The sequence below is a fragment of the Balaenoptera physalus genome (genome assembly GCF_965194825.1).
Source record: "Balaenoptera physalus genome assembly, chromosome: 17".
In the NCBI taxonomy this organism is placed as follows: domain Eukaryota; kingdom Metazoa; phylum Chordata; class Mammalia; order Artiodactyla; family Balaenopteridae; genus Balaenoptera; species Balaenoptera physalus.
Genome location: NC_138895.1, coordinates 24,411,556 through 24,435,746, shown reverse-complemented (window position 1 = coordinate 24,435,746; position 24,191 = coordinate 24,411,556). Strand labels below are relative to the sequence as shown.

Below are 24,191 nucleotides of genomic sequence, written 5' to 3'. Positions count from 1 at the left end.
CGCGAAGGGGCTTCCTAGTGTGTGGAAACCTTTCCTCCTTCACAGCTCCCTCCCACTGGTGCAGGTCCCTTCCCTATTCTTTTGTCTCTGTTATTTCTTTTTTCTTTTGCCCTACCCAAGTACATGGGGAGTTTCTTGCCTTTTGGGAGGTCTGACGTCTTCTGCCAACGTTCAGTGGGTGTTCTGTAGGAGCAGTTCCACGTGTAGATGTATTTCTACTGTATCTGTGGGAAGGAAGGTGATCTCCACGTCTTACTCTTCCGCCATCTTGCCTCGTCCCAAACTGATGTTTTTCAAAAGTATGAATTTGATGCATGTGGTTAAATTGCTTTCCTGACAGTTTTCAGCATTTTATGTATATTGACAGTATATGGGAGCGCTGGTTTCCCAGCATCCTAGATATCATGGGGTAGTTAATAAAAAAAAATAATCTTGATTTCTTTGATTTTACATAAAAATATGCATCCTATTGTGTTATGTGGCAATGCTGTAATCACTAATGAAGCTGGATATTTTTCACACGTTTATTGGCCATTTATATTTTTCTTCTTTTGTGAATTGCCAGTTTATGGCCCATACCCATTTTTCTATTAGTCTGTTTGTATTTTCCTTATCGTTTTATAAGAATTCTTTATACACAAAGAAGAGTTCATTTTTATCTGTCATAAGTTTGCAATCTTTGCCTTTTTATTTTTTATGATGGCCTTTTATATTTAGAAGCTTTAAGGTTTATGTGAATGGAATAATTTCTGATGCTCTTTGAAATTATTTATGGCATGTATTCCTAATGATTTGGGGGAAAAATGCATTTATATGTACACATAATTACTTTGGACCCTTATCCATGGAGGGTTAGATGTACAGGTATTAGGTATACGGAGTATAGAAAAGCCAGAAATGAAGTCACTCATATATTGAGTTATAGGATTTAATGTTTAATGTAGAGACATATATACAAATCAATGCAATTCTTAATTTTTTTAGTGATTTCAGATTTTGAATATGCTTTTATATGTATGTATCAGGTATTTTGGTGTTTAAATATTTAAATAAAACATTTCTTCACAGAGATGATGTAATGTACTTTTGTCTGGAACTAGCAAATGCACAATATATCGACAAATATTACATGCTTATATTTATTCAAGCTACCACAACAAGGGAAATATGAATGAAGACTAAGAAATTTATGAAAATTTTTTCCAATGCCAGATAGGATGTTTATGTGTAGAGGGAATGATATTAAATACAAATGAGATAACTAAAATTAGACACATGTAGCACTGTGTCTACTATTTTCTTTTCCTTATTCTCTTTTTTCTTCCCTCTGGCTCAAGCAATCAGAACTGAGTAAATAATGTGTTGTTTGATATATTTTTTTAATGTGGTATGAATCCTACGAAGAGGATCCAGAAAAGCACAAAAGAACAGCATAGACGAATTAGTCCATTTCCAGGCCTAAAGGCAGTGCCGCAGCTCAACAGTCCTGACCAGTGGGCTCCTTGCATAAATCATTCCCAGGCTGACCGTCAACACATTGAGAAGAGGATTAAAAGGTTAGAAAGGAAAGCTTCAGAAAAGGTGAAGGTTGGGTTGAAGGGACTAAGGCTTCAGAATTGGCTCAGACCTGTTATTTAATTTCATTCCGCCTAAGGCAAATGGTTCTACAAACACAGATGACATATAGCTAATAGTATGTGTTATTTGAGTGCTTGATAATGGAGCAGTAGAAAATAACTTTTTTTATGGCTGTGCTGGGTCTTCGTTTCTGTGCGAGGGCTTTCTCCAGTTGCGGCAAGCAGGGGCCACCCCTCATCACGGTGAATAACTTTTTTTTTTAAGTCTTGCTCTTTTTTCATTGTATAGGTCCAAGACTCATCTATCACATGGATCCCATAAAGGAAAAGGGGTCATGGAGAATATTTTTCCTTGTTCTCAGGTTAAAGAACCTGACGTTTTAACCAAGAAAAGAAGCATGATAACTTGAGGATATGAAAGGCTATCCGTTTTCCTTCCCACCCCACAGAGGGCTGAGAAAAGGAGGGACTGAGAAAGTGAGGAATAATGTCCTGGTTCTCTGGACTATTAAATTTGTACATAGACCGATACTAAAATAACTAAATAAGTGAAAAGGAAAATCTAGGGAAATATTAAAATATACCAGCCCTAGCTCCATATTTTGAAAACGATCCCCCTAACTTGCAGAGAATGGCCCAAGGAAGGACACCAATGGCTCTGCTTGAAATGTATACCCACCAGTCACTGAGCCCAGAAGATGGGCTGCTATGATTGGCCAGGTGCAGAGCTGGGGGTACGGAGGAAATGTTCTGGGGAACCAAGCTCAGGGGTTACCGTAATGCACCACAGAAAGACAGAAGCAGAGCTGCGACGAGGTGGTTTTTTTTTTTTTTTACTCTTTTTTTAAAATTAATTAATTTATTATTTATTTATTTATTTATTTTTGGCTGTGTTGGGTCTTCATTTCTGTGCGAGGGCTTTCTCTAGCTGCGGCGAGCGGGGGCCACTCTTCATCGCGGTGCGTGGGCCTCTCACTATCGCGGCCTCTCTTGTTGTGGAGCACAGGCTCCAGACGCGCAGGCTCAGTAGTTGTGGCTCACGGGCCTAGTTGCTCCGCGGCATGTGGGATCTTCCCAGACCAGGGCTCGAACCCGTGTTCCCTGCATTAGCAGGCAGATTCTCAACCACTGCACCACCAGGGGAGCCCTGGTTTTTTTTTTTTTTTAAGTAAAAAATTTTTAATTGAAGTGTAACACATACAGAAAAGCACACAAATTTTAACACCGGTATAGAGTTTGATGAATGTTTACAAAGTGGAAACACCCATATAGCTATCACCAAGATCAAGAAATGAAACATAATGTTTGAATTTTGTGTAAGTTCACTTAGGTCTTGATTGGCTTCTTTTGAGTCCCTTTCAGGGCCGATTTCTATATATGCTAACTCAATAAATGTTTCCTCAAAATGGATAAGTCATAATCACCAGTGCTTGTAATCACAGAATTAATTCAATCCTCTAAATAATAAATACAGAAATCTTTTGATTTTCATGATTTTTCTCTCATTCTAAGAAATATTCCTTAGAAAAAAGAAAGAAAGAAAAGAGGATATGAAATGACCCTCAGAACCTTTTTGTCTTCCCACCATTTGTCAATCACCTGCCTGCTTTCAGTTCCTGTGTTTTGGGGTTTTCTTCATCTCCTTACTTTCTGCAGTGCTATTGAATAAAGCCAATGGCTTAATAATTATTTTTCTATATTTTGCTGTATTTTTACTTTTATGTTTTTACACAGAAATAAAGTTTTTAGAATTGTATCGAATAATATCTATTCCGGTATGTTTTAGTAAAAGGTAATAGATCTATGTTTTTTTTTTCCAAATACAGGCATACCTCGGAAATATTGCAGGTTCTGTTCCAGACCGCCGCAATAAACAAATACGAATATCGTAATAAAGTGGGTGGCATTAATTTTGTGGTTTCCCAGTTCGTATAAAAGTTATATTTACACTATTCTGTAGTCTATTAAGTGTGTAATGGCATTATGTCTTAAAAAACAGTGTACATACCTTAATTTAAAGCTACTTTATTGCTAAAAAATGCTAACCATCATCTGAGCCTTCAGCAAGTAAATAGTAGTAACATCAAAGATCACCATCACAGATCACTGTAACAAACATAGTAATAATGAAAGTGTTTGAATTATTTCAAGAATTATCAAAATGTGACACGGAAACTTGAAGTGAGCAAATTCTGTTGGAAGAATGGCGCTGATAGACTTGCTTGACGCAGGGTTGCTACGAAACTTCAATCTGTAAAATATGTAGTATCTGTGAAGTGCAATAAGACAAAGTATGCCTGTAATTATTTTCTGTGTAATATATGTTCATGTTAAAATTTTGAAAATAACAAAGGAAAGTATAAAGAAACTGAAAATCATTAATCCCACCACACAGGAATAACCACTTCAAACTTTATGATTTTCCAGATTTTTTTTCTATGAATATATACATCTCTTCTCCTTCACAAAATTCATAACTTCTGTCAGTTATGTATACTGCTTTTTTCTCACTTCAAAATCTTATGGCTTTGCACTTCTAATTAGAAAACACATAATGAGAAATGTAAGTGAAATTAAACGTACACGCTACTCAGTAGTATTTCACCTTGAGCAGTCGGCAAAGGGTATAGAATCAGAGGAACTCTGCAGAATCAAAAAAAAAATTAAAAAAAAAAAAAGGCACTGTGAAGTTCTAACGGCCAACTCCTAGATGCAAACCAATAGAGCTCATCTGGTGACTATAAATCTCAATTAGGAGAATAGCTAAAGAACTTAGTGGATCTTTCAGAGATTGAAATTTTAGCCAGTTCCTCCACAAGCAACATATGCATCACCCATTGTGTGTCACAGTTCTACAGAGAAGCTATGCAATTTCTGAATTAAGTTTGATCTCTTATGGGAAGTTAATGAGACCATTTAAGAAATCATTTAAGATATGAGCTAATAATTTAGATAGCAATCTGAGATTAATCTCTAGGCAAAGGAGCTCTCTTCTGCAGTTTATGGGTTTCTCTGCAATTGATAAACATGAAGCATGGTTTCAAAGGTAACTGAATCTGTTCAAAAGTGAAGTTAATTTTGAACATGATAAATTCAGGTATCAAGACTTGTAACAGGGAAGAGAATGTGGTTGTAAAATTGTTATCTAAATTGTTGGGACTGAAATGAAGGCAAAAGCATACTAAACTTAAATCCTCTGACATAGATTTCTTGTAAATAAATCTCCAGGCAATCTTACAAACAGCTTGGAGATTGGTTTACTTTAAGAGAAATATTGAAAGGAAAATAGGAGATTACTTTAATAAATTTGAATTGGAGAAGGTAGAAACCATAAAGAAAATAAAAATGAAATGATTTATTTGATTATGTTAAAAAATGGTCTATACATTTACATTTAAAAATCTACAAAGCAAAAAGGTAAGATAACAGATAAATGAAACAATGTTTAAAAGTTTTTGTATGTTAATTGTATCACAAAGAAACACACTTTTCACTGACGGATTTTTTGAATGTAATTAAGTTTGTTGGGCTTAATTTATTCTGAGCCTCTGACCGTACTGGCCAACCAACTTGTTTCTGGGTGGGAGATATGGATCTTGTAGAGGTAGGCCTTTGCAACTACATCAAATAACTCTAACAAGGTCTTTATTGAATACCAAAAATTATACTTCATCAGGGTGGCAAATAAATTACAAGGATGCAGGCTAGCACTGCTCAAGGGCATTCATGGCTTTAAAGACTCACAAATCCAGGTTTAAATTCTGATCCTGCACTTGCTGGCTGGCAGGTTATTTACCTTTCTGACCCGTAGTTTTTAATCTGTGAAATGGACATAAATACCTACCACACAAAGGTTCATATGATGATAAAATAAGATAAGGTATATTAAGCCCTTGAGAGAGTACGTGGCATACAAAACATCTCTAAATACACGGTCACTACTAAAATGCAGTATTTCTTTGTGGTAGTCAATTAAGGAACAAACTATAAAAAAGAAGCATATATAATGAAGCTTAGGAGTATGGCTTCCACAGGACAACACTAAGGTAAAGTCTTCAATATCTAGTCAATTTTGTCTCAGTAAAAGTATAAAAGCAATGGGAAATTTTTACAAGAAAAGAAAGAAATAGAATTTATAAAATATACTAGTGCATTCAGTGAACGTGTTCAGTTTCTGGAAAAAGTGAAATTGTTGTTATTCTAAAATAGAAATGAAGGCCTCTGAACTTTATGATTTTAGGTTTTGGACAGAAACAGCAAGCTAAGTCAGGGGTATGATCTTTTGCTTTATTCCTTAGGGATTCTCTGTCAAGAGAACATTTTCCAAGAAGGTTAGCATCTAACTGAAAGAAATTTAGGTGTGACACTGATAGACTTCATAGCAGGAGATGAAAGCTGTGAAGGGAAGCATTCAGCTAGAGAAGGAGACAGAAGACTGCAGCCCACATCTGACCGGCCACCTGTTTCTGTAGGACTGGCAAGCTAAGAGGAGGGAGAAAGCTCTTACATTTTTAAATGGCTGAAAAAATATTTTTTCACGACATATTAAAATTATATGAAATCAAATTTCAGTGTGCATAAATAAAATTTTAGTGGAACGTAGCTACACTCATTAGTTTAAGTATTGTCTATGGCTGCTTTCCCACTACAGTGGTAGAGTTGAGTAGTTGTGATAGAGACCTTCTGTGTGGCCCACAAAACCAAAAATATTTACTATCTGACCCTTTGCAGAAAAAGTTTGCTGACCACCGAGCTTGAGATAAGCTTAACCGGAAAGCAATGTAGATGGATATTTTAATGATTTTGAAGTGCAGAAGGTCTTTCTAAGCACACAATCAAATACAATGCAGTTGTTAAAATGATGTAGACCCATATGTTTATTAACATAAAAAGATGTTACTATATTTTTAAATGAAAAAGGGGCAGATTATAAACAGAGCACATAATATGACCACATTTTTAAAAATATAGAAATAGATCAACCAATTGATTGATGGATTGGAGATTGGAAAAGGTTGATAGTCTACAGATTTTGCCACCTGTAGGTATGAACATGGAACCACCAGATCGTTGCCATTTGTAAATAACTGATATAGTTATTTATCAGCATATGTCCCTGAAAACCAGTCCAGGATATAGACATATCTGCATAAACATTATTTGGAAGAATATACAATAAATGTTAACATTTATTTGGTAAGATTGTGGGTAATTTTTCATGGCTTTTTTTATTTACTCACACTTTTCTATATTTTTATATTTCTTAAACCAACAACATTATTACTCTTATAATCAGGAAAAAATACTGTATGTTTATTTGGAAAGAGAAATAAAGCAAAGGAGAAGAAATCAACCAACTAATCAAGTAAATAGCACCATTTCCATAAATTGTGAAATAGAAATGATGTTTGTTTCCTAAAATAATAAGAAATGCTTTGATTCTTAATTTTTATCATATAATTTTCTGACTAAAATACATGTTTATCAAAGAAAATTTGGAAAATATACTAAAAAATTTAAAAAACTTCCTAAAAATTAAAATATTGGTATATTTATTTTTTACACAAAATTGGACACATTGTCCATTGTTTGTAGTTTGTGTCTTTATTTCTTAATATTTAGATAAGGTGATATACTATTATATTACCAAATGTTCTTTGAAAACGTTATTAATGGGTAATAATAGTTAATAATAATAGTGAGCATCTACCATAATTTATTTATGCCTACATTCTTGGAAATATAGGGCTTTTTAAAATTCTTCTCTCCTATAAATAACACTTTGAAAAAGAAACTTGTATAAAAATCATCTCTGCTGTGGCTTAGTTTTCTGGGAGTGCATTTTGGGGGCATGAACGTTTTTAAACGACTCTTGAAACACATTACTTAATTGCTTTCCAGAGAGCCTTTTCCAATAGTCCCAATCATCTCAACTTACATCATACCTGCCAATTTAAGGTATTATAATTTTTAAAAATAAATCATCCATTTTCTAGAATGTTTTAATTTCTGTTTGAAAACCAGTTACACTGATTTATTTTTGTATGTTTGCCATATAAATGACATTTTGATGGCAAGTGCTATTATCATAGAACTATACTGATGACAGTTATCTAATAAATAAATTATGGGCCAGAAATTTTATTGAAAGTTTAAAAAAAAGGTTTTTTTAACAATAGCTTTTTAAAGAAGAACTTTATCTATGACTCTTTTTTTCTGTATAATTTTTTTTCCCAAAAAAGTGGTGGCGTTCTATTTGTCTATGAGATGAAAGTATTCTGGTCTTACAGTATTTTAATATCAGTTGGTAAAGTGGTATAGAGTTTTTAGTATTCATATTAAGCCTAGATCATAACCATTCTTCTACTAAATCATTAGGGATAAAAAGAACTATATTCAGTTTATAGCTCATGGTATTTGCCATTGATTCATATGTCTTTAAATTAACATTCAAAAGGATTTTTTATTTCTGTGGAATATTGTTCATGCAGTTAGTATGTGGTAGCATCAGGTAACTGCAGTGGCACATTTGTTTACTTTTTTTAAAAAGTTTAACTTTTAATGTTTAGGCTTAGATGCTTTCATACACAGTGAGTTAGAAATATCAAGGGGAAAAAGCTTTGCAAAGAAACACACATAACTAACCTTTCTCACCAAACCTTAACGGCTACCAATCACCATTTAACATAACCCTGGTATCATTTCCAGTCAATTATAATGTTCCTTTCTACATTTCTGTACATCTTAGTATCACACAGTTCTTAGGTCAGCTTTTCTATCTCTACTTCATGCGGGCTACTAATACTAACTGAAACTCTTTCATGTAATTGAATCAATGGCTTTGGTTGTCTTTTTTTTTAGGAAGCCCTGATCACCTAAGAATAGGACAACTTACAACTGGCTATTCTCTCATTTGACAAAAGTAAAAATCAGGAGAAAAAAGGCGTGTGGAGCTCATCGTACACTGCAACCATAGAATAACTTCCTAGTTAGTAGCACTATCCAAGTGTCATTGAACCACTCACTGTGATTCACTCGCCAGCAATTTCTAATTTTACAAATAATTGGAAAGAGAATGTATCAGAAATAGCTTTTAGGAAAAAATTTTTATTTATGTAGAGAACATTTTAAGACATATTCAAATATTTTTACGAACAAGGATTTAATGGGTTCCACGATAATGGTCGCATGAAGATCATTCCAATACACTAATGTGTATTAATTCACAAAAGGGATGTCTATCCATTTAAGGAAATCTAGATTTCAGTAACAGTTAACAACAAAAAATGACAAGTTTTTTGTGTATTGAAAATTATAAATTACTTGCTACTAACTCTCCATATATATACTGTATTGGAAAAATTGGTTGGAACTGACAGGTAATTTCATAGCAAGTTCCTAAATATAGTCTTGGACCACTTCGATATGTCTTGAGCAGGAACTACTATGAGTCATTTTAAAAGTCTTGGACGTAAAAGGAAAAAGTTTAATTGCACATAGCTTCCCCTGGTAAGAATGGGCACAGCACAGGAACTACTGGTTACCTCCTGGCAAGAACAACTGAAAAATCAGCTGGGGGTTGGGCATGTGTGTTTCTTTTTTAAATGTTTGGGCATTCACCCAGTCCTGTAAGCTATGACATTCCTGGGCAGGGTATACTGGTAGTGGAAATATTGATGGTTATTCAAACGACTGAATTCTCCACTCTACAATATGGAAACTGGCGGACTTTACCTCAAACATAAGTCCTCCCCCCTCTCCCTCACCACCTCCACCCCACATCTAAAATATTAGGTTAAGAATATAAATTACTTTAGGTCTTTCTTCCAGCAGGCACTCAAAGAGAAGCTTAAAAAACCTTAACTATCCTGATTTTGGGGGTTGTATATAATGTTTATAGTTATCAACTTATAAATTTATACAAATTACAAACATATAAATAGAAAAACAAATAGCCTCTGTTAGAAGTTGGCAAGAATGAAGATGGTACAGTTAGGGATTGATTGATTGATTGATATTTGGCTGTGTTGGGTCTTCGTTTCTGTGCGGGCTACCTCTAGTTGCAGCAAGCGGGGGCCACTCTTCATCGCGGTGCGCGGGCGTCTTAACTATCGTGGCCTCTCTTGTTGCGGAGCACAGGCTCCAGACGCGCAGGCTCAGTAGTTGTGGCTCACGGGCCTAGTTGCTCCGCGGCATGTGGGATCTTCCCAGACCAGGGCTCGAACCTGTGTCCCCTGCATTAGCAGGCAGATTCTCAACCACTGCGCCACCAGGGAAGCCCCAGTTAGGGATTTTTGTTTATCAATTAGCTACACCGTGAAAAATTACATCTAGGATCAAAGATAATTTGGTGTTTTTCTACTACCAATATCCAAACAAGCAATTGGCAACACTTTTAGACTTGGGGGAGAGTTCCTAATCAGAAGCGTGAGGTCACAGATATCTCATCTTAAAGTAGGGTAAGAAGATGGGTCTCGTCTTGAATGCCAACACTAATGGATTAAGAGTGACTGCCCATAGCACCTTGTGGAGACGGATTCTAAGGCTGTGCTGGTGACCAGTGAGAAACACTGGTTTTAGCCATTAGCTCTGTCTGCCTCAAGCGTGGGAGCACAAGGTGGTGGCACACTTACCTCGTGTTTGCCATTCCTGACTTAAGACATTAATTGGCACACCCAGATTTGAATCAGAGTCTGTCGCTTAGTAGCTGTGATCACTTGGGCAAGTTATTTGATCTCCTTAAGTCTCAGTTTCCTCATTTGTAAATAGGAATAATAAAAATGCTTAATCTTACAGGGTTGTTTTAAGGATTAATAGATTAACGTTAGAAAATACTTAGAGTCTGGCACGTGATAAGCACTCTATAAACAAAAGCTACTAGTGTTATTATTAATATTATCATCCATGAATGTTTTGAAATCAAGTCCGTGGTTTAAAAACTTTTTTTAAAGTACTGGGCCCTGAAAGCATAAACAAATAGATAAAAGTGAAGCTGCTGTAGAGCTTTGGCTGAAGGCCCAAGGGCCCTACCTACTCTGCATCAGCTAACCCCACTCAGAGGCATCTTCAAAGAACTCCTAGGATCCCAGAGCATAGTTTGAAAATCCCTGAAGAAGGTTATTTAGAAGTGAAAACAATGCTCCTCTTTTGAGGTTTGCTCTGCATTTGTTAGCCAGTTAGGTTTTAATGAGAAAGGCCATAGTCAGGGCAAAATGGCCAAATTTAAGGCAGAGAGAAATTCACTAGAAAGAAACTGTTCCTGGTGGTGAGGTATTAAGAATCAGGCAGTAAATTTACATGGTTACCATTAGAATAAAAAATATTTAATTGAGATTATTTTCGGCAAATAAAATAGGATTAAAATTCACTTTCAGTGATTTCAAGGATAAATTGGATCCCTGGTTTCATATTTATATCTTAAAACATGGCTAGATTTAGTTAAAAGAATTTAGCTACAAAAAAGTAACTTCCAAGAGTCAGCCAAAGATCAGATGAAGGTACGCAAAGGGGCTAAAGTAGGAACTCAAAAGAGTGAGTGCAGAATGTGTGGAATACCTGTCAAGCACCAATGCAAACAGGGAAAAGAAACGTGCAAACAAAATGCTCACTTTAAAAATTCACGTTGTAAATAAGTTAATTAGATTTATAAAAAATGAATACAGTAACTAGCAATTATCCTATAAAGTATACTTTCTCTTCAAGGATGAATATTAAAATAGAAATGTCTTGGTGTGTTTGAATAGCTTATGCTAATTAGTCACTGTGGAATACAACAGCATATATGGTAATTTAAATCACTGTTTACTAAAGAAAGAACAAAGGGTCTCTAATAGAGCTAAAGAAATAGACATGATCTGAATGATAATAATTATCTAATATACCAAATGGACTGGATTCATTAAAGGAAAACATTCTTTAATTATTTACCAAATTTACTTGCTCAAACAAGTGAAGTTCATATGAAATTCTATAGTTTATTCTGAAACCTTTCTATATCACATCTACAGATCATGAAGACTTTTGCTTGAGGAATACTCTTTTCAATATATTTTGCCTCATAAAACTTATGTAAGTTCCTTCTCTAATGACCATAAATGAGAGAGCCACATAAATGTGTTACAACTTTACTTTTTAGAAGCTTTGGAAAGCTTTCAACTCTGAAACTAAAATATAAAAGGTCTCAAATATATGTCATACTCTAATTATTAATCCCACAATGAAAATACTTTGAACATACTTAAATTATTATGATGGGACTCAATTACATAGTACAGTTTCAATTGCTAACAATTTTTCTTTAATGGCATGATTAAGTTTTGCTTTCTGTGTGTACATATGGCTAAAAAATAAAATTGACAGTCTTTCTTAGAATATACAAAATGTCAGATTTTGCCTTTGCAGTTGCCTCATTAATCATCTCCAACGACAAATTATGTTAATAAAGGTGGGAATATAAGAAAAAAGATTCTATTAAAATGCAGGATATTAATAACAGGATGATATATTGAAAACATTCTCAAATCTGATTTTTCAAGTCACTTCATTTCCATTATATATGCAGAGAAAGGACTTTTACAGTGGCAAATCAGCTAATGCAAATTTATTCATTTTTTGCTTGCAAATAATATTACATCTGCATCATTTAAGCTTAGTTTCCCAAAAAATAGCCATTCTGAGGTCTAGTAGATTAGAGTCACAATGATACTATAAAGAAATTGCTCACATTAAACATAAAAGTTATAACAAACTGGCACGATGTCAGTGAGTTATAAATGCTTAAAGAGTAAAAACATCCCCCTTTTTCCCTCTCATATCCGTAAATGGCTAAAATTGCAATGAAATTCTTCACCTACACAGGCAAAATGTCCACAGATTCTCAGCTCACGTTCTTGGATTTTGTGCTGAAACGAAGATGAAGGATATGGTGGTAACTTTCAAACAGCACGCAGTAAACCAAACCTTACAAAAATGCATTTTGGGTAACTATTTTTATGGAATTTCCTGACTCATATTTTTAGAGTTCAAACATTGAGAAGAAATATTATGCCAATGAATACACAATAATGTTAAACTGGCTACCTAATGAAGACAATATTCTCATTCTTCCATCTTGGTGACATAAACGCACCAGGACTGTACTCATAATCTTTTTCAAACTAAGTATAAAAATAACAAAGTAGTCATAATTATAAACCTATCCTTCTGCTTAAGGAGAGGGATGGCTTGGGCCTGAAGGACCTGAAGTTTCATAAGAATTTAATAAAAATGAAATATTTCTCACTTCTTTTAGAATATGATCTGAAATGCAAATAAAGGAAAAAATAACTCACATCTTCCTCGTAATACATTTTCTAAAGGGAGTTGAATCATTTATTTTATACGTTAAAATTGTACTGCATTAAGAAATCAATTAATTATGAAATTCTTGAAAGCCTAGGATTAAGCAACGTTTAAATTTTTATATCAAGCTGCAAACTTAATCTTATCTTGGAGAAGCAAGTTTAATCTTATGTTAAGTGTTATATACCAGTGCCAACAAATTAATATTCTACTTTACAAGAAATATTTCTGGGTGCTTTTCTTTAAAATCTTTTTTTGAGCATTGGTTTTTCATATTAAATATTTGATTCTTAGCTTTAAAATGAAGAAACATTAAACTGGAAAAGAGTGAACAGTATGGATTTCTGACATTATATAAATACTTACAGAAATGAAAACATACGGTTTTCTAGCAATGGAAAAAATTTAAGGCCCTAAGTACTCCTCAAATACAGTGTACACCCCTTTCAAGTTCCCACAGTTGCATAGACCATTATGTGAAAGGATGTGAATCCATGTGGCATTGGGAGATGGAATAAGGAGACTTCAACTCAACTCAGTCTAGAGAAGAACTAATAAGATGGATCTCAACCTAATATGGCTGCTATGTGAGCTGGAAATGAACTGATGAACTGATGGGATGAGGTCAAGCAGAGGCTGGATAAACAGGTGTGGTTTTTCTCAGGTTCCTTCAATTCGAAGATTTTATTAGTCTGTATAGTTAACAGAGATACATACATGTTGATATGACATGATAAAGTCAGCTAGACATCACCTCATCAAATAGTGTTTACATGGCTGGCATGCATTAAATAGCTTCAGAAAAATCAAGGTTATAATTTTTCTAAAGGTAACTTTGCTATGCTCATGATGAGACTCCATACACCAGAAACGTAAATCTAAAGACCCCCGAGGTCATCCACGAGAAATTAAAGAACAGTGACCCAAATTAGGATGTGATCGAAAATCCTCTGTGCGTCAAACGACAATGCATGGTGTCATTTCAACAAATCTTTGTCAACTCTGAAGAGAGGTCAGCCAAGTCATTGTGATCATTTGGGACTAAGAACACCAAGGGAAAGAACACTGGGAGAGTGCCCTGCAAAGAATTAAAAGAACACCAACGTGTACAGGGTCAAGAGGAGGGCTGTGTGAAGGAAATCAGTCATTCAGTCACAGTAGCAAATGCTGCAGAGGTGAGGATCGTGGCCTTTAAGAGGGTAGTTTCAAATATTGAAGTTGCAATCTAGGTTGCAGTGGGTTGAGGAGTGAATGGGATGCCCAGATAGGAACCCTGCTGTATTCTCAAGTGACTATGTTCTTCTCAGAGTTCCATCGTATGTCCTTTCTGGATATATTTGACACTTCTGATGGGACAGTACCACATAAGATAGAAGAGATACAAAACTTTTTCTAAATTTCTTAGAATCAGACCATCTGTTTTGATTAATTTTAACCTTAATTATAAGGAAAAACTCTTGGAATTATTTTAGATCAATGTTGAAATTATGTTTTAATAGAAATTTTGACTAAGAAGGATTGTGCTCAGTATTTGGTTCATTTGCCATGTACTTGAGTCTACTATTACAAGAAACTGAGCAACACAAAGATCATCCTCAACGGGACTTACATTGGGGAATTATGTGTGCTTGAAACAATGACATAGGCTTCTGAATCAGTTTGATAGTCTTTAGTTTGGGGAATTTTCTTCTTCAGTGTGATAGAAAGTGTTTTTCAGGTCAGATACTTTGGCTCAGTTACTCACAAGCTTAGCATTTTCAAACCGTGTCCAAGAAGACTGACAAGTCCAATTTACTGACACCTTTTATAAGTGTAGATATTAATGAAAGTCTCCCAAAATAGTTTACATTGTAAAGGCTATGGAAAGTCAAAGTCATAGTACTCAACTTAGGTTGAGGTCTGATATAAAAGAATCTTTTAACAGAGGATAAAGGTAGGATTAAGTGGCAATAAAAGGGTCTAATTTAGAAAGGTACATATTTTTATCAGCAAGTTAGTCTCCTCTTTCAAGCTCTGAATGTATTTCTGAATTGGACATATCCTTTCTCTCATTTAGCAACTGGGGTATCGGGGGAGGGAACACTCTGTGTACTGAGGTATGGTATTTAACTGAATTCCTGTTAAGGTCTTATTGCTTAATCACAGGCAAGATAGTATCTAAAATGGTGCCATCGAAGTGTTAAATCTTGTTGCTACCCCAGATTTGTAATTCTGGAAAGGAAATAATTCACTGATGTTAAGAAGGCACATCATTCTTCAAGGTATATATTGAAGTATTTACTGTTTGGCCCTATACAGAAAAAGTTTGCTGACTCCTATTACAGATTATTAGAATCCTGACCGAAAAGCAAACTGTAAAATACACCACACACACACGGAACATGAATGAGATGCTGGAATTTTGAACATTGACTAGGTTTTTGATATTAAGAGATTAATTTTAGTGAGGCGTAAATATGCTATGCTAAAAAAAAAGCACATCAAAATTGAGTAAACGGGGGGGGGGAAGCGGGGTGGGGGGGTGGTAGGATGAATTGGGAGATTTGGATTGACATATATACACGTATATACACTAATATGTATAAAATAGATAGTTAGAACCTGCTGTATAAAAAAATAAAATAAAATTCAAAAAAAACTGAGTAAAGATCTTATCATAACTTTCCTTAAGAATAACTTGGGGTGGAGTTGGGGACTACGGAAGCCTGTGAATTTCATCCTTTGAGAAGAGGTGATATTCTTTCCCTACTCAGAAAATATGTGGAATGAACATTAGCCCCAAGTTCCTACAATTTTACTGGATACAAAACCTCTATGTCAAAGTCTTCATCATCTAGGTCCCCCAAACAGTAGGTAGACTCTAGTAAGGTGTCCGTTTCCCTGAGTACACAGATGGGTCTTCCGAGAAAAGAGGAGCTTGTCTAATCCTACAGACTTGTCCAGTATAGCTGACAGAGAACTGGGAGGCACCTAGAAAGTAGTAAGTTTTCAAGGTGAAAGTATTCTTTCTCCTCTTTCTTACATTGAAGAGGGACAATGCAAAGTGCTGTGTATGCATTACTAACTTAATCTGCACTGTTTTATACTTTCACTCCACACCTCACAATCACTAACTTTTTTAAATTGCTGAAATGAAAGGCCTCTTTGATAAAGTTCCCTGATTGTCTAACTTTGCATCTTTTCCCATCCCAAATGTCTTGCAGAATAGAGAACAGAATATACACTGTGATCCCATTATCCATCACAGGTAACTGTTTTCTCACAAATTGGTATTCAGTACATCTGCCAAATACATGTATGACCAAAGAGGAAAAGAGTCCACTGACTGAAATGGGAGCTTACATTTTGAGTGTCGCCTAAGTCACCAGTAGTAACAAAGAAGGGCCAGCAAATAGACTAGGGTGCTAAAGAGTCAGCGACCTTCAGAAGGCACAAATAGGGCAAAAGTTTAGGATGATTAATGGCTCAAAAATAACTGCCTGAAGTCTAAGGTAGGATTCTAATAAACACCCTCAAGCCTATGAAATAATAAAATCTTTTAAGGAAGCAACTCAAAGAAAAACTATACCTACATATATAAAACTCTAGTTGTTTACCTAGAACTAAAGTAATTCTTAAAATAATTTCTTCTCATTTCCCTTGCCATAGATGAGAAGTATAAGACCCTGGGTTAGTAACTCTTGGACACTGATCCAATTCCTATAATTGCCATTCTTTGGAATGAGCTAATTGTTTTAAGTGGCAATTACTTGAAAATTTAGTGTGGTAAAACTTGCTTTGGAGAATCACTCATGTCTCTTATGTAAATACCACCATCTCAGTTTAGGAATCTAGGTGCTACCAAAATCCAAGTGGATGACATAAGAACATGGTACAGATAAACACACATTTGTCTTTCATATGGTAAAATATAAATGCAACACCCAACATTCCTCTTCACAAATACCAAAAATTCGTTATCAGTAAACTAAAACATCAGATCCAAATATCTTTATTGATGCATTGCTGCAGTCTACACTACATGAAGGAATACACTCCAATCGGGTTTTCTTCCTAGTTTTTTCACATCTTCCTTATATACACTGAATATTAGACATTTAGATGTTAGTGGTGGCTATGCCAGTCATTAAAATTTTGCAGCAAGTGGCTGATACTTAATCTTGTCACTTGTTATGGAGATGGTGTAAAAAAGGTTAAAAAAGAATCACAGAAGACTACTTGCATTGAGATGTCTATGGTAGTATTAGCCAAAGGTTGGGTTTGGTCATTGTGCCTTTGGGTATGGACACCTATGGTGGTGTTGGGATAAAGGGCCCCGAGGGCTCAGTGTGATCCCTATGCATGGCACAACACAAACTACTTCTAAACAAAATTAGCTTGAGAGCTACATGCCACGAGATACTAGCAGGCAAAAGCCTTAAAAATGTTGAGGTCTTTAAAATAATCATTCACTTAGGAAATAATTTCGAGCTCAGACTATGTGTCAGGAATTTTATCTGAATATAATTTGTAGTCTCTAATGTGAAAGTTTTCCCAAATGTTAAATATTCATTGAATGAGTTTGTTGTGGGGAAGATACTGAAATGAAAGCCGAGGAGCCCTGGTCTAAAACTGACTGCAAAGTCATTATAGTTCCCTCTCTGGGAATCAATTCTAGATTAGTTATCTCCTAAATCTTTATAAAGTTTCTTTACACCTAAAAAAATTCTACAATTATTGAGACCATTTTATATATTGTCCTCTCAACAGCTGTTGGGACATGTGTCAAGAAGGCTGTCTTTTGCATGTCTTTCACTAAGACTCTAAAACAGACCTAATTATGCGTGGGAAATTAGTATTTTCTTATTGCCAAACTGATTCTATTGGAAAAAAGAAAAAACATTCAGAAGGTAGTATTAATAGCATGTAAGGCACCATGCAACTATGGAGCCTATTTTTTATTCACTTTAACTGAATAGATTTCCTGTAGTCCATTTTTAAATTTCCCTTAGTTCAAAATTCACTTAGGACATAGACTAAGATCTGAAGGACCTCGAATTTTCTTATCTAACTATAGATCCAGTAACTGAATTTCCTACACCAGCTTCCAAACATTGGTCTGTGATGACTTGTAGTGAAAAAGAAAAAAGCTCAAGTAACAGTTTTTTCCATAAAGCTAAACATGATATTCTAAGTTTCAACTGTGTTCATTTTGGTGTCAAAATATCCTTCATGAGATATTTACACAAAATTTTATCAACATTCTAAGCAAAACAAAAAGTTGATAACTACAATGGTCCAAAAAAATTACAACAAAAAAATCCACCTTGAAATAGAAATTTTTGGTCAATACTGCCTTAGCCAAAATGCTTCTCAGGTAATCTTTCATTTTATTTAGGACATCTCCAGTGGTGAGGGGGTTTGGTTTTTTCCTGGAGTAATCCCACTTCATCTTCATTTATTAAAAACTGCTTTTTAAACCTTGAGCACTCTGAGCAGTTCCAATCCTAATCCCTTGGAACTGCAGAGAGTCTATCTATATAAACCATTAGAATATATCTAATTCTGCCACATGACAGTTCTTTTAAAAGTTTAAAGATACTAACAATTATATGCAATACAGGCATCCCATCCATTAATCTGCTGTTTTCCAAACTAAATCAAAACTCATTTCTTTAATAATTAGAAGCCTGGATATCTAGTCATTCTATGATTTCCTTTGGGCTATTACTAACACCACCACCACAAAAACCTCTTAAAAGTATGTTTTTTCTGTATTATTAAAAAGTTTCAGACTTGAAATTTATATATTTACTTATAATCCATTAATCCACTAGTATGCAGCAAATATGAGATGAAGTAGTTCACCTTGGCTTTTCAACCCATTTCCAAAAGTATGTATATTTCAGGAGGAATATTTCAATGTTTTCTACAACCTGTAGAGAATTCCAAAAAAGTAATAAAGATGAAAGACAATATGCTGATTACAAAGCACTGCTATTAATTAAAGCAGCTCTCCAAGCATTACTAGGAGGTAGTTTGGGTCTTTTATGCACTTCACATAAAAAGAGACAAACCAAAAAACCCTTAATATTCTACAATTCAAACTTGTAAACCTTAAGTACAAAGGTATCTGAATTATACATAAGTCAAATTTTACAAAGGTGTTCCCGACCCCAATTAGTCTAAATTAGTATATGTTAAAAGCAAAGAAATCTGAATTAAATGTCAGAGTCAACAAAATTCACAAAGCCAGAAGCAGTTCAGTGCTCACAAGTTTATATTTTTAGGTTTGATAAAGATTCTTGTGTATTTTCTAAATACACAGACAAAACAGTTGTGGAAGTTTACATACATGTCTTAGGACACTTATACTAGGTAGGTAAATTACATTAAAAAATTGGTCTTCGTAAAAGATCTTCCCAAAGAGCTTTTACAAACAGCAGGCAGAAGAAAGTGTTCTTTTATGTTTACAGTGTTTAAAATGCTGATTCTCCCATTTCATAATGGCCTCAACCATCCCTCTCCTAAACCCAAAATTTTGTTCTCAATAGCCAGCATATTCCAAATTTTAAGTACCCAATGTCATAAAATTCAGGGCTAGAAAACATCTTTTAAAGTGTGCTTATCCCTAATACATTTTAAACTACCTTGAACGGTTCAACTTCACTTGAAAGTAGGGATACAGCAAGAAAAAAAAACCTTTCCATTTAAAATCCTAAAGTGACTAAGAAAAAAACACCTGTTAGTTCTAAGCATGTATATTATGTACCATAGTTAGGTTTAAGGATCTGGGTGACTGAACGGCACAAAAACTGGGGTTCACATCTAGTTCTTCAGTTAAAAATCATCCTTTTAAAAATGAAAATGCTATAGCCAATTAACAGCATGTGCTACACTGAGGTTGGGTATCTTGCTTATAATCATGTGATGTAACAATTGCTGTACTAGGAGGAAAGAGTATTAAGGATATTTGGGGGAGGAAGGATTAGACATTCAAATTCCTTACATAGCTGTTCTACAGGAAAAACATGTCTCCATAGACAGACTCCTTTAAAGAGCTAAAATCCTACAAAAGTTGGGGCAATAGAGCCCCCTAAAAAGAGCATGGGCTTCAGAATCAGACCTGGTCAAAATCCAGCTCTACCACTTAGTAACTAACTGTGTTACATTAGTGAAATTAAATTAAGCAAATTTCAATGGAGCCTTTCCTCTTCTATAAAATGGAGACAATAGCACCTACTTACTTATAGGGAATTTGATAAGATAATGTAAAGCGCGTGGCACGTGCAGGCACTAAAAAAAAATGCTAGCTTTTGGAATTATTCAGAAAAATAACTTTTTCATCCTATGTTAACATCCTAAAAACATAAATAAAACTTACTGGTTTTAAATTTTATGATTTTTAAGACCCATCTTCCATCACACTTTCCCCTATTATACTACTCCAGTCATCTTCAGGCCTTTTACAGCACATTGTATTACTACAAATTTCTAAGCCCCAATCTTCTCATTCCCTATTTTCTCCCTATTCTCCACCCCTTTCCCCACTTCTTTTCATCTTGGTATCCATGTATTACTAAACAACTAAGATGTGTCATGCCCCTATTACGCACCAGGCAGTGTTCTAAGCGCTTTACATGAATTAACTCATTCATCTCACTCTTCCTTCATCAGGATGGCTCTACCAAAACCAGCTCATGTTTTCCCCCCAGATTGCAGAGCTACTCATTACTGTTCAGTTTCCCCTTCCTATGTTTTTTTTAGCTCTTAATTGCTATGGTGCTAAAATTTAGCAAAATATCTAGTGAATATGAAAAATGAGGGCCAATAACAATGAAAAATCAGGGACCGTATGAAGTAACTGTCTCTGAGACTCGTAAGAAAGAATACATGATCCTGATTTATGAGAGGGTCTGTTACTACAAAATGAATAGGAAATGAACAGTTTATACTCTTCCCCTTCATTAAATAAAAGCTCTAAAATATTTTTCATTTAAAATATAAGTTACAAGAGAAAAATTCAGCAAATGCGTAACACATAATTCCGCCAGGGCTCCACAGACAAAATTTTGAGTATTCCATTGTCACCTCTCTCAGACCAATCATAAGTTCTTAGTATCTATCAACTTCCTGAAATTGTACTGTAAGTCAGAAAAAGAATATACTTAAAAAAATAGAAACATCCAGTAGTATACCTTAGTACTAAACTATTTTTTTAAAAAAGATCTGGAAGGGAAAAGGCAGTCCCCTCGAGATCATGAAACAAAATAAGTTAGGCAGTCAGCAAGTAGAAAAATCTGTCAATTCTGTTTCTGGTAAAATGTTTACTTTAAAGACGAAATTTTTATATAGGCTGAGGCTAATATATTCAAGAGTATAAACATTTTTCCTTTGGATTACCTTTCTAAAAACAAACTCTTAAAGTATATTTCAGTTGACTAAAAATATAGCCAAATCTGTCACAACACAACATAAAAGGTAATGGACAATAATTATAGAATATTTTAAATTAACAGTAACAAGCCATCTACATCAAACCTTGTTTCCAACTAAAACCAAAACAAAAGCACAACAATCCCGTAGTGTACCAAGAGTGTATTTCAATTTACTGTATGCAATCTAACAAAAATTTGGTCATAATTTACCAGATATACATAAATGATTTAAGTAGTAAAAGAAAATTCAGTTTAAAGAGAGTAAGTTCATATCTTAAGGAAAAGTAAAAGTACATTAAGAATGTAAAGCCAAGTCCAGTTTCTATGCAATAAGTGAACTGTAGTTCACTTAAGTGAATCTAATAAAGCAGACTTAGGTGATTTTTAGATATATATCTTTTCTCTTTAATATATATTTATATATAGACAGATCTACCAATTGTAAACTATGGTTTATTTTAAAGGAGAGGGATAAATGGGATGAAAGAAATCTTTATACTATACTTACATATTCACAAAGCAGAACATTTTACGTTTAAAATACTTTTCCATTCATAGTATCTTTGCCCAACTAACGTCTACTTTGGACCCAACCAGAATTACATTTTACTCATTTGTCTAGAACATTGAGAAAAAGATGTACTCTTCAGTCTTAAAAGTCAAACCAAAACTATTCATGTCAGTTTTTCAGTTTTGTAGAAACTATGATAAAGTTTAGGTGACAAATGATGCATCTAACCATGTAACTGTACTTTATCTTTCTTTGATTTATCCAAGCAGAAGCATCAGTGTCTAACGTTAAACCATTTTTCTACTGAAATCAGAGACGATAAGAAAGCCTGTCTCTTAAAAAACCTATCATCTTTTCAACTTTGATCGGATGGAGCACCAAAAGGATTATGTCTGTCAAAGTGTACTTTGCAATTTTTTCCACACAACTAGCATAATTTAGTTACCTGATATAAAATAGGAAAATATACTCAATTTCTATTTAAAAGAAAGCTGAAAATATGATATCCCTCAATCTTATACAATATACAATATGTTCCTGATAAATGTTGTGCATGTTAATATCAATTACGTGAAATGCTGCTGTGAGTCAATCAGCTAATTCATCTGTCATCAGGCTAAATAAGTCTGGCAATTTCAACTTAACACATCACCCCCTTGTACCCTGAAGAATTTAGTTAACAGAATAAAAATTGTAAAGCCTCTCAATGCTTTATTTGTAAGATTTTTGCAGATTGTTGAATCATGGTGACTACTAGAAAGACTATATATCAAGATGTAGTGACTTCAAGGAATTGAAAAATAAATTAACTAAATTATCTATCATAATTTCAAACACTGAATACCCCAGTAAGTATGAAACAAAAGAGAATGCACTTTTTGTGTTAATTTTAATGATAAAAAGGGCACAGGAGTAAAAACCTGATATTTCACTTATATTGCATAACAAGCTAACCAAAACTGGACATGGAGGATAAATTATAAAACAAATCATTTTATCTATGACTTTTCTTTCGATTAGATTTCTGTCTTTTCAAATAGGACTGAGGTATAGTACACTGGCAAAAATAAAAAGAAGCAAACAAGAGTAGTGCCAAAGTAACAGATACCCAAAACCGAATGCCTTGTCAGAAAACGTCATATAGTAACCATTTATCAGATTAGAGCAGCAGGAAAAAGTTACTTCTAAATCATAATCATTTTAGTGGTATTTGTCAACCTCACCACGGTACTTTGCAACATCATTCTTCATTTGTAAAGTAGTAAAATTCATGTCAAAAAGGAAAAGGGGAATGGAGGAAGTCAGTTAGTTCATTCCAATAAATTACCTCTCCAGTTCTTAGAGACATGCCCATCAGCACAAAATTGAGAAATAATACCTAAGACTAGAAGAGACTTGGTTTAAGTTATGAAGCAAATTAAAATGGAAAATACAGAAAAGTAGAACCAATGGGGTTGAAAAGGCCCCTCACTGAAAATCTGTATTAAAAAAAATAAAATTAATAAAAATAAAAATAGAAACAAAACTCTACTAGTACAAACTAGCCTGAGTGGTTTGATGGACAGAGTAATTAGGTCAGCTGTCACTGTACTCTTAATAATGGATTTTCTTCATTCATGTTAAAGTGGCACATGAATGTAAGCTTTTTAAGAACAGGTACTATATTTCCATAGGACCCAAATAGTTACTGTATATCCTATAAATAAAAAATATTTTTACTTTGATAACTGACTGAAGATGTGTGGACTCCATGTAATCCAACCACAAGGTTGTCTGCTGTACAGTCCTGTGCAAATATAAAAAAAAATTTTTTTTGCTATAAGGCTTTGACCCTACAGTTTTCACAGCAACATAACTACCATCCAGCATGTACCATATTTTGCAAGCCTTCAAGTTCAACAGTTCAAATTGTTGATTCATATTATGTCCAAATGCAGCATCCTTGAGGAGTATAGTAGGTCAGTTAGTCATCTAGAGACATACAAACATCTCCGGATTCATCCCATCGAGATGCATCATTCTGATCTTCTCCATCATCAACCAGCTCTTCGTCAGCTTCTCCTCCACCGTTCCCCTCATATTCTTCATCCCGAGGGAAATCTGTATCCTGTCCCTGATCTACACCTTCCTGCCCTCCTGGTTGTGATTTATCTGCACAGTCTACACAAACACCATAGCGTCGAGATCCATGTCTTATTCCAACACTGGCTGCTAACATGAAGATCTTCTTACACACCATACATTTGTATTTTTTATCCTTTTTATGCACCTAATTGAAGGGGGGAAAAAATCCAATGTAAGGATAGTACAGACAATATAATACATTTGAACCATTCAAATTAAACA

At 34.5% G+C, this 24,191-nt stretch overlaps 1 protein-coding gene and 1 long non-coding RNA gene across 3 annotated transcripts in view; both read right to left on the bottom strand.

Annotated features, from left to right (window-relative positions):
* The window catches only part of LOC309646515, a 124,185-nt gene that overhangs the window by 20,746 nt on the left and 79,248 nt on the right, over positions 1-24,191 (bottom strand). The window lies entirely within an intron of this gene.
* ZBTB10 (zinc finger and BTB domain containing 10) overlaps positions 19,159-24,191 on the bottom strand; it is a 41,834-nt gene continuing 36,801 nt past the window's right edge. For both annotated transcript variants that reach the window (XM_082432842.1, XM_082432843.1), the window contains one exon: positions 19,159-24,114. In XM_082432842.1, the coding sequence (XP_082288968.1) occupies positions 23,809-24,114 (306 nt within the window). In that variant the 3' untranslated portion in view covers positions 19,159-23,808. The remainder of the gene's footprint in view (positions 24,115-24,191) is intronic.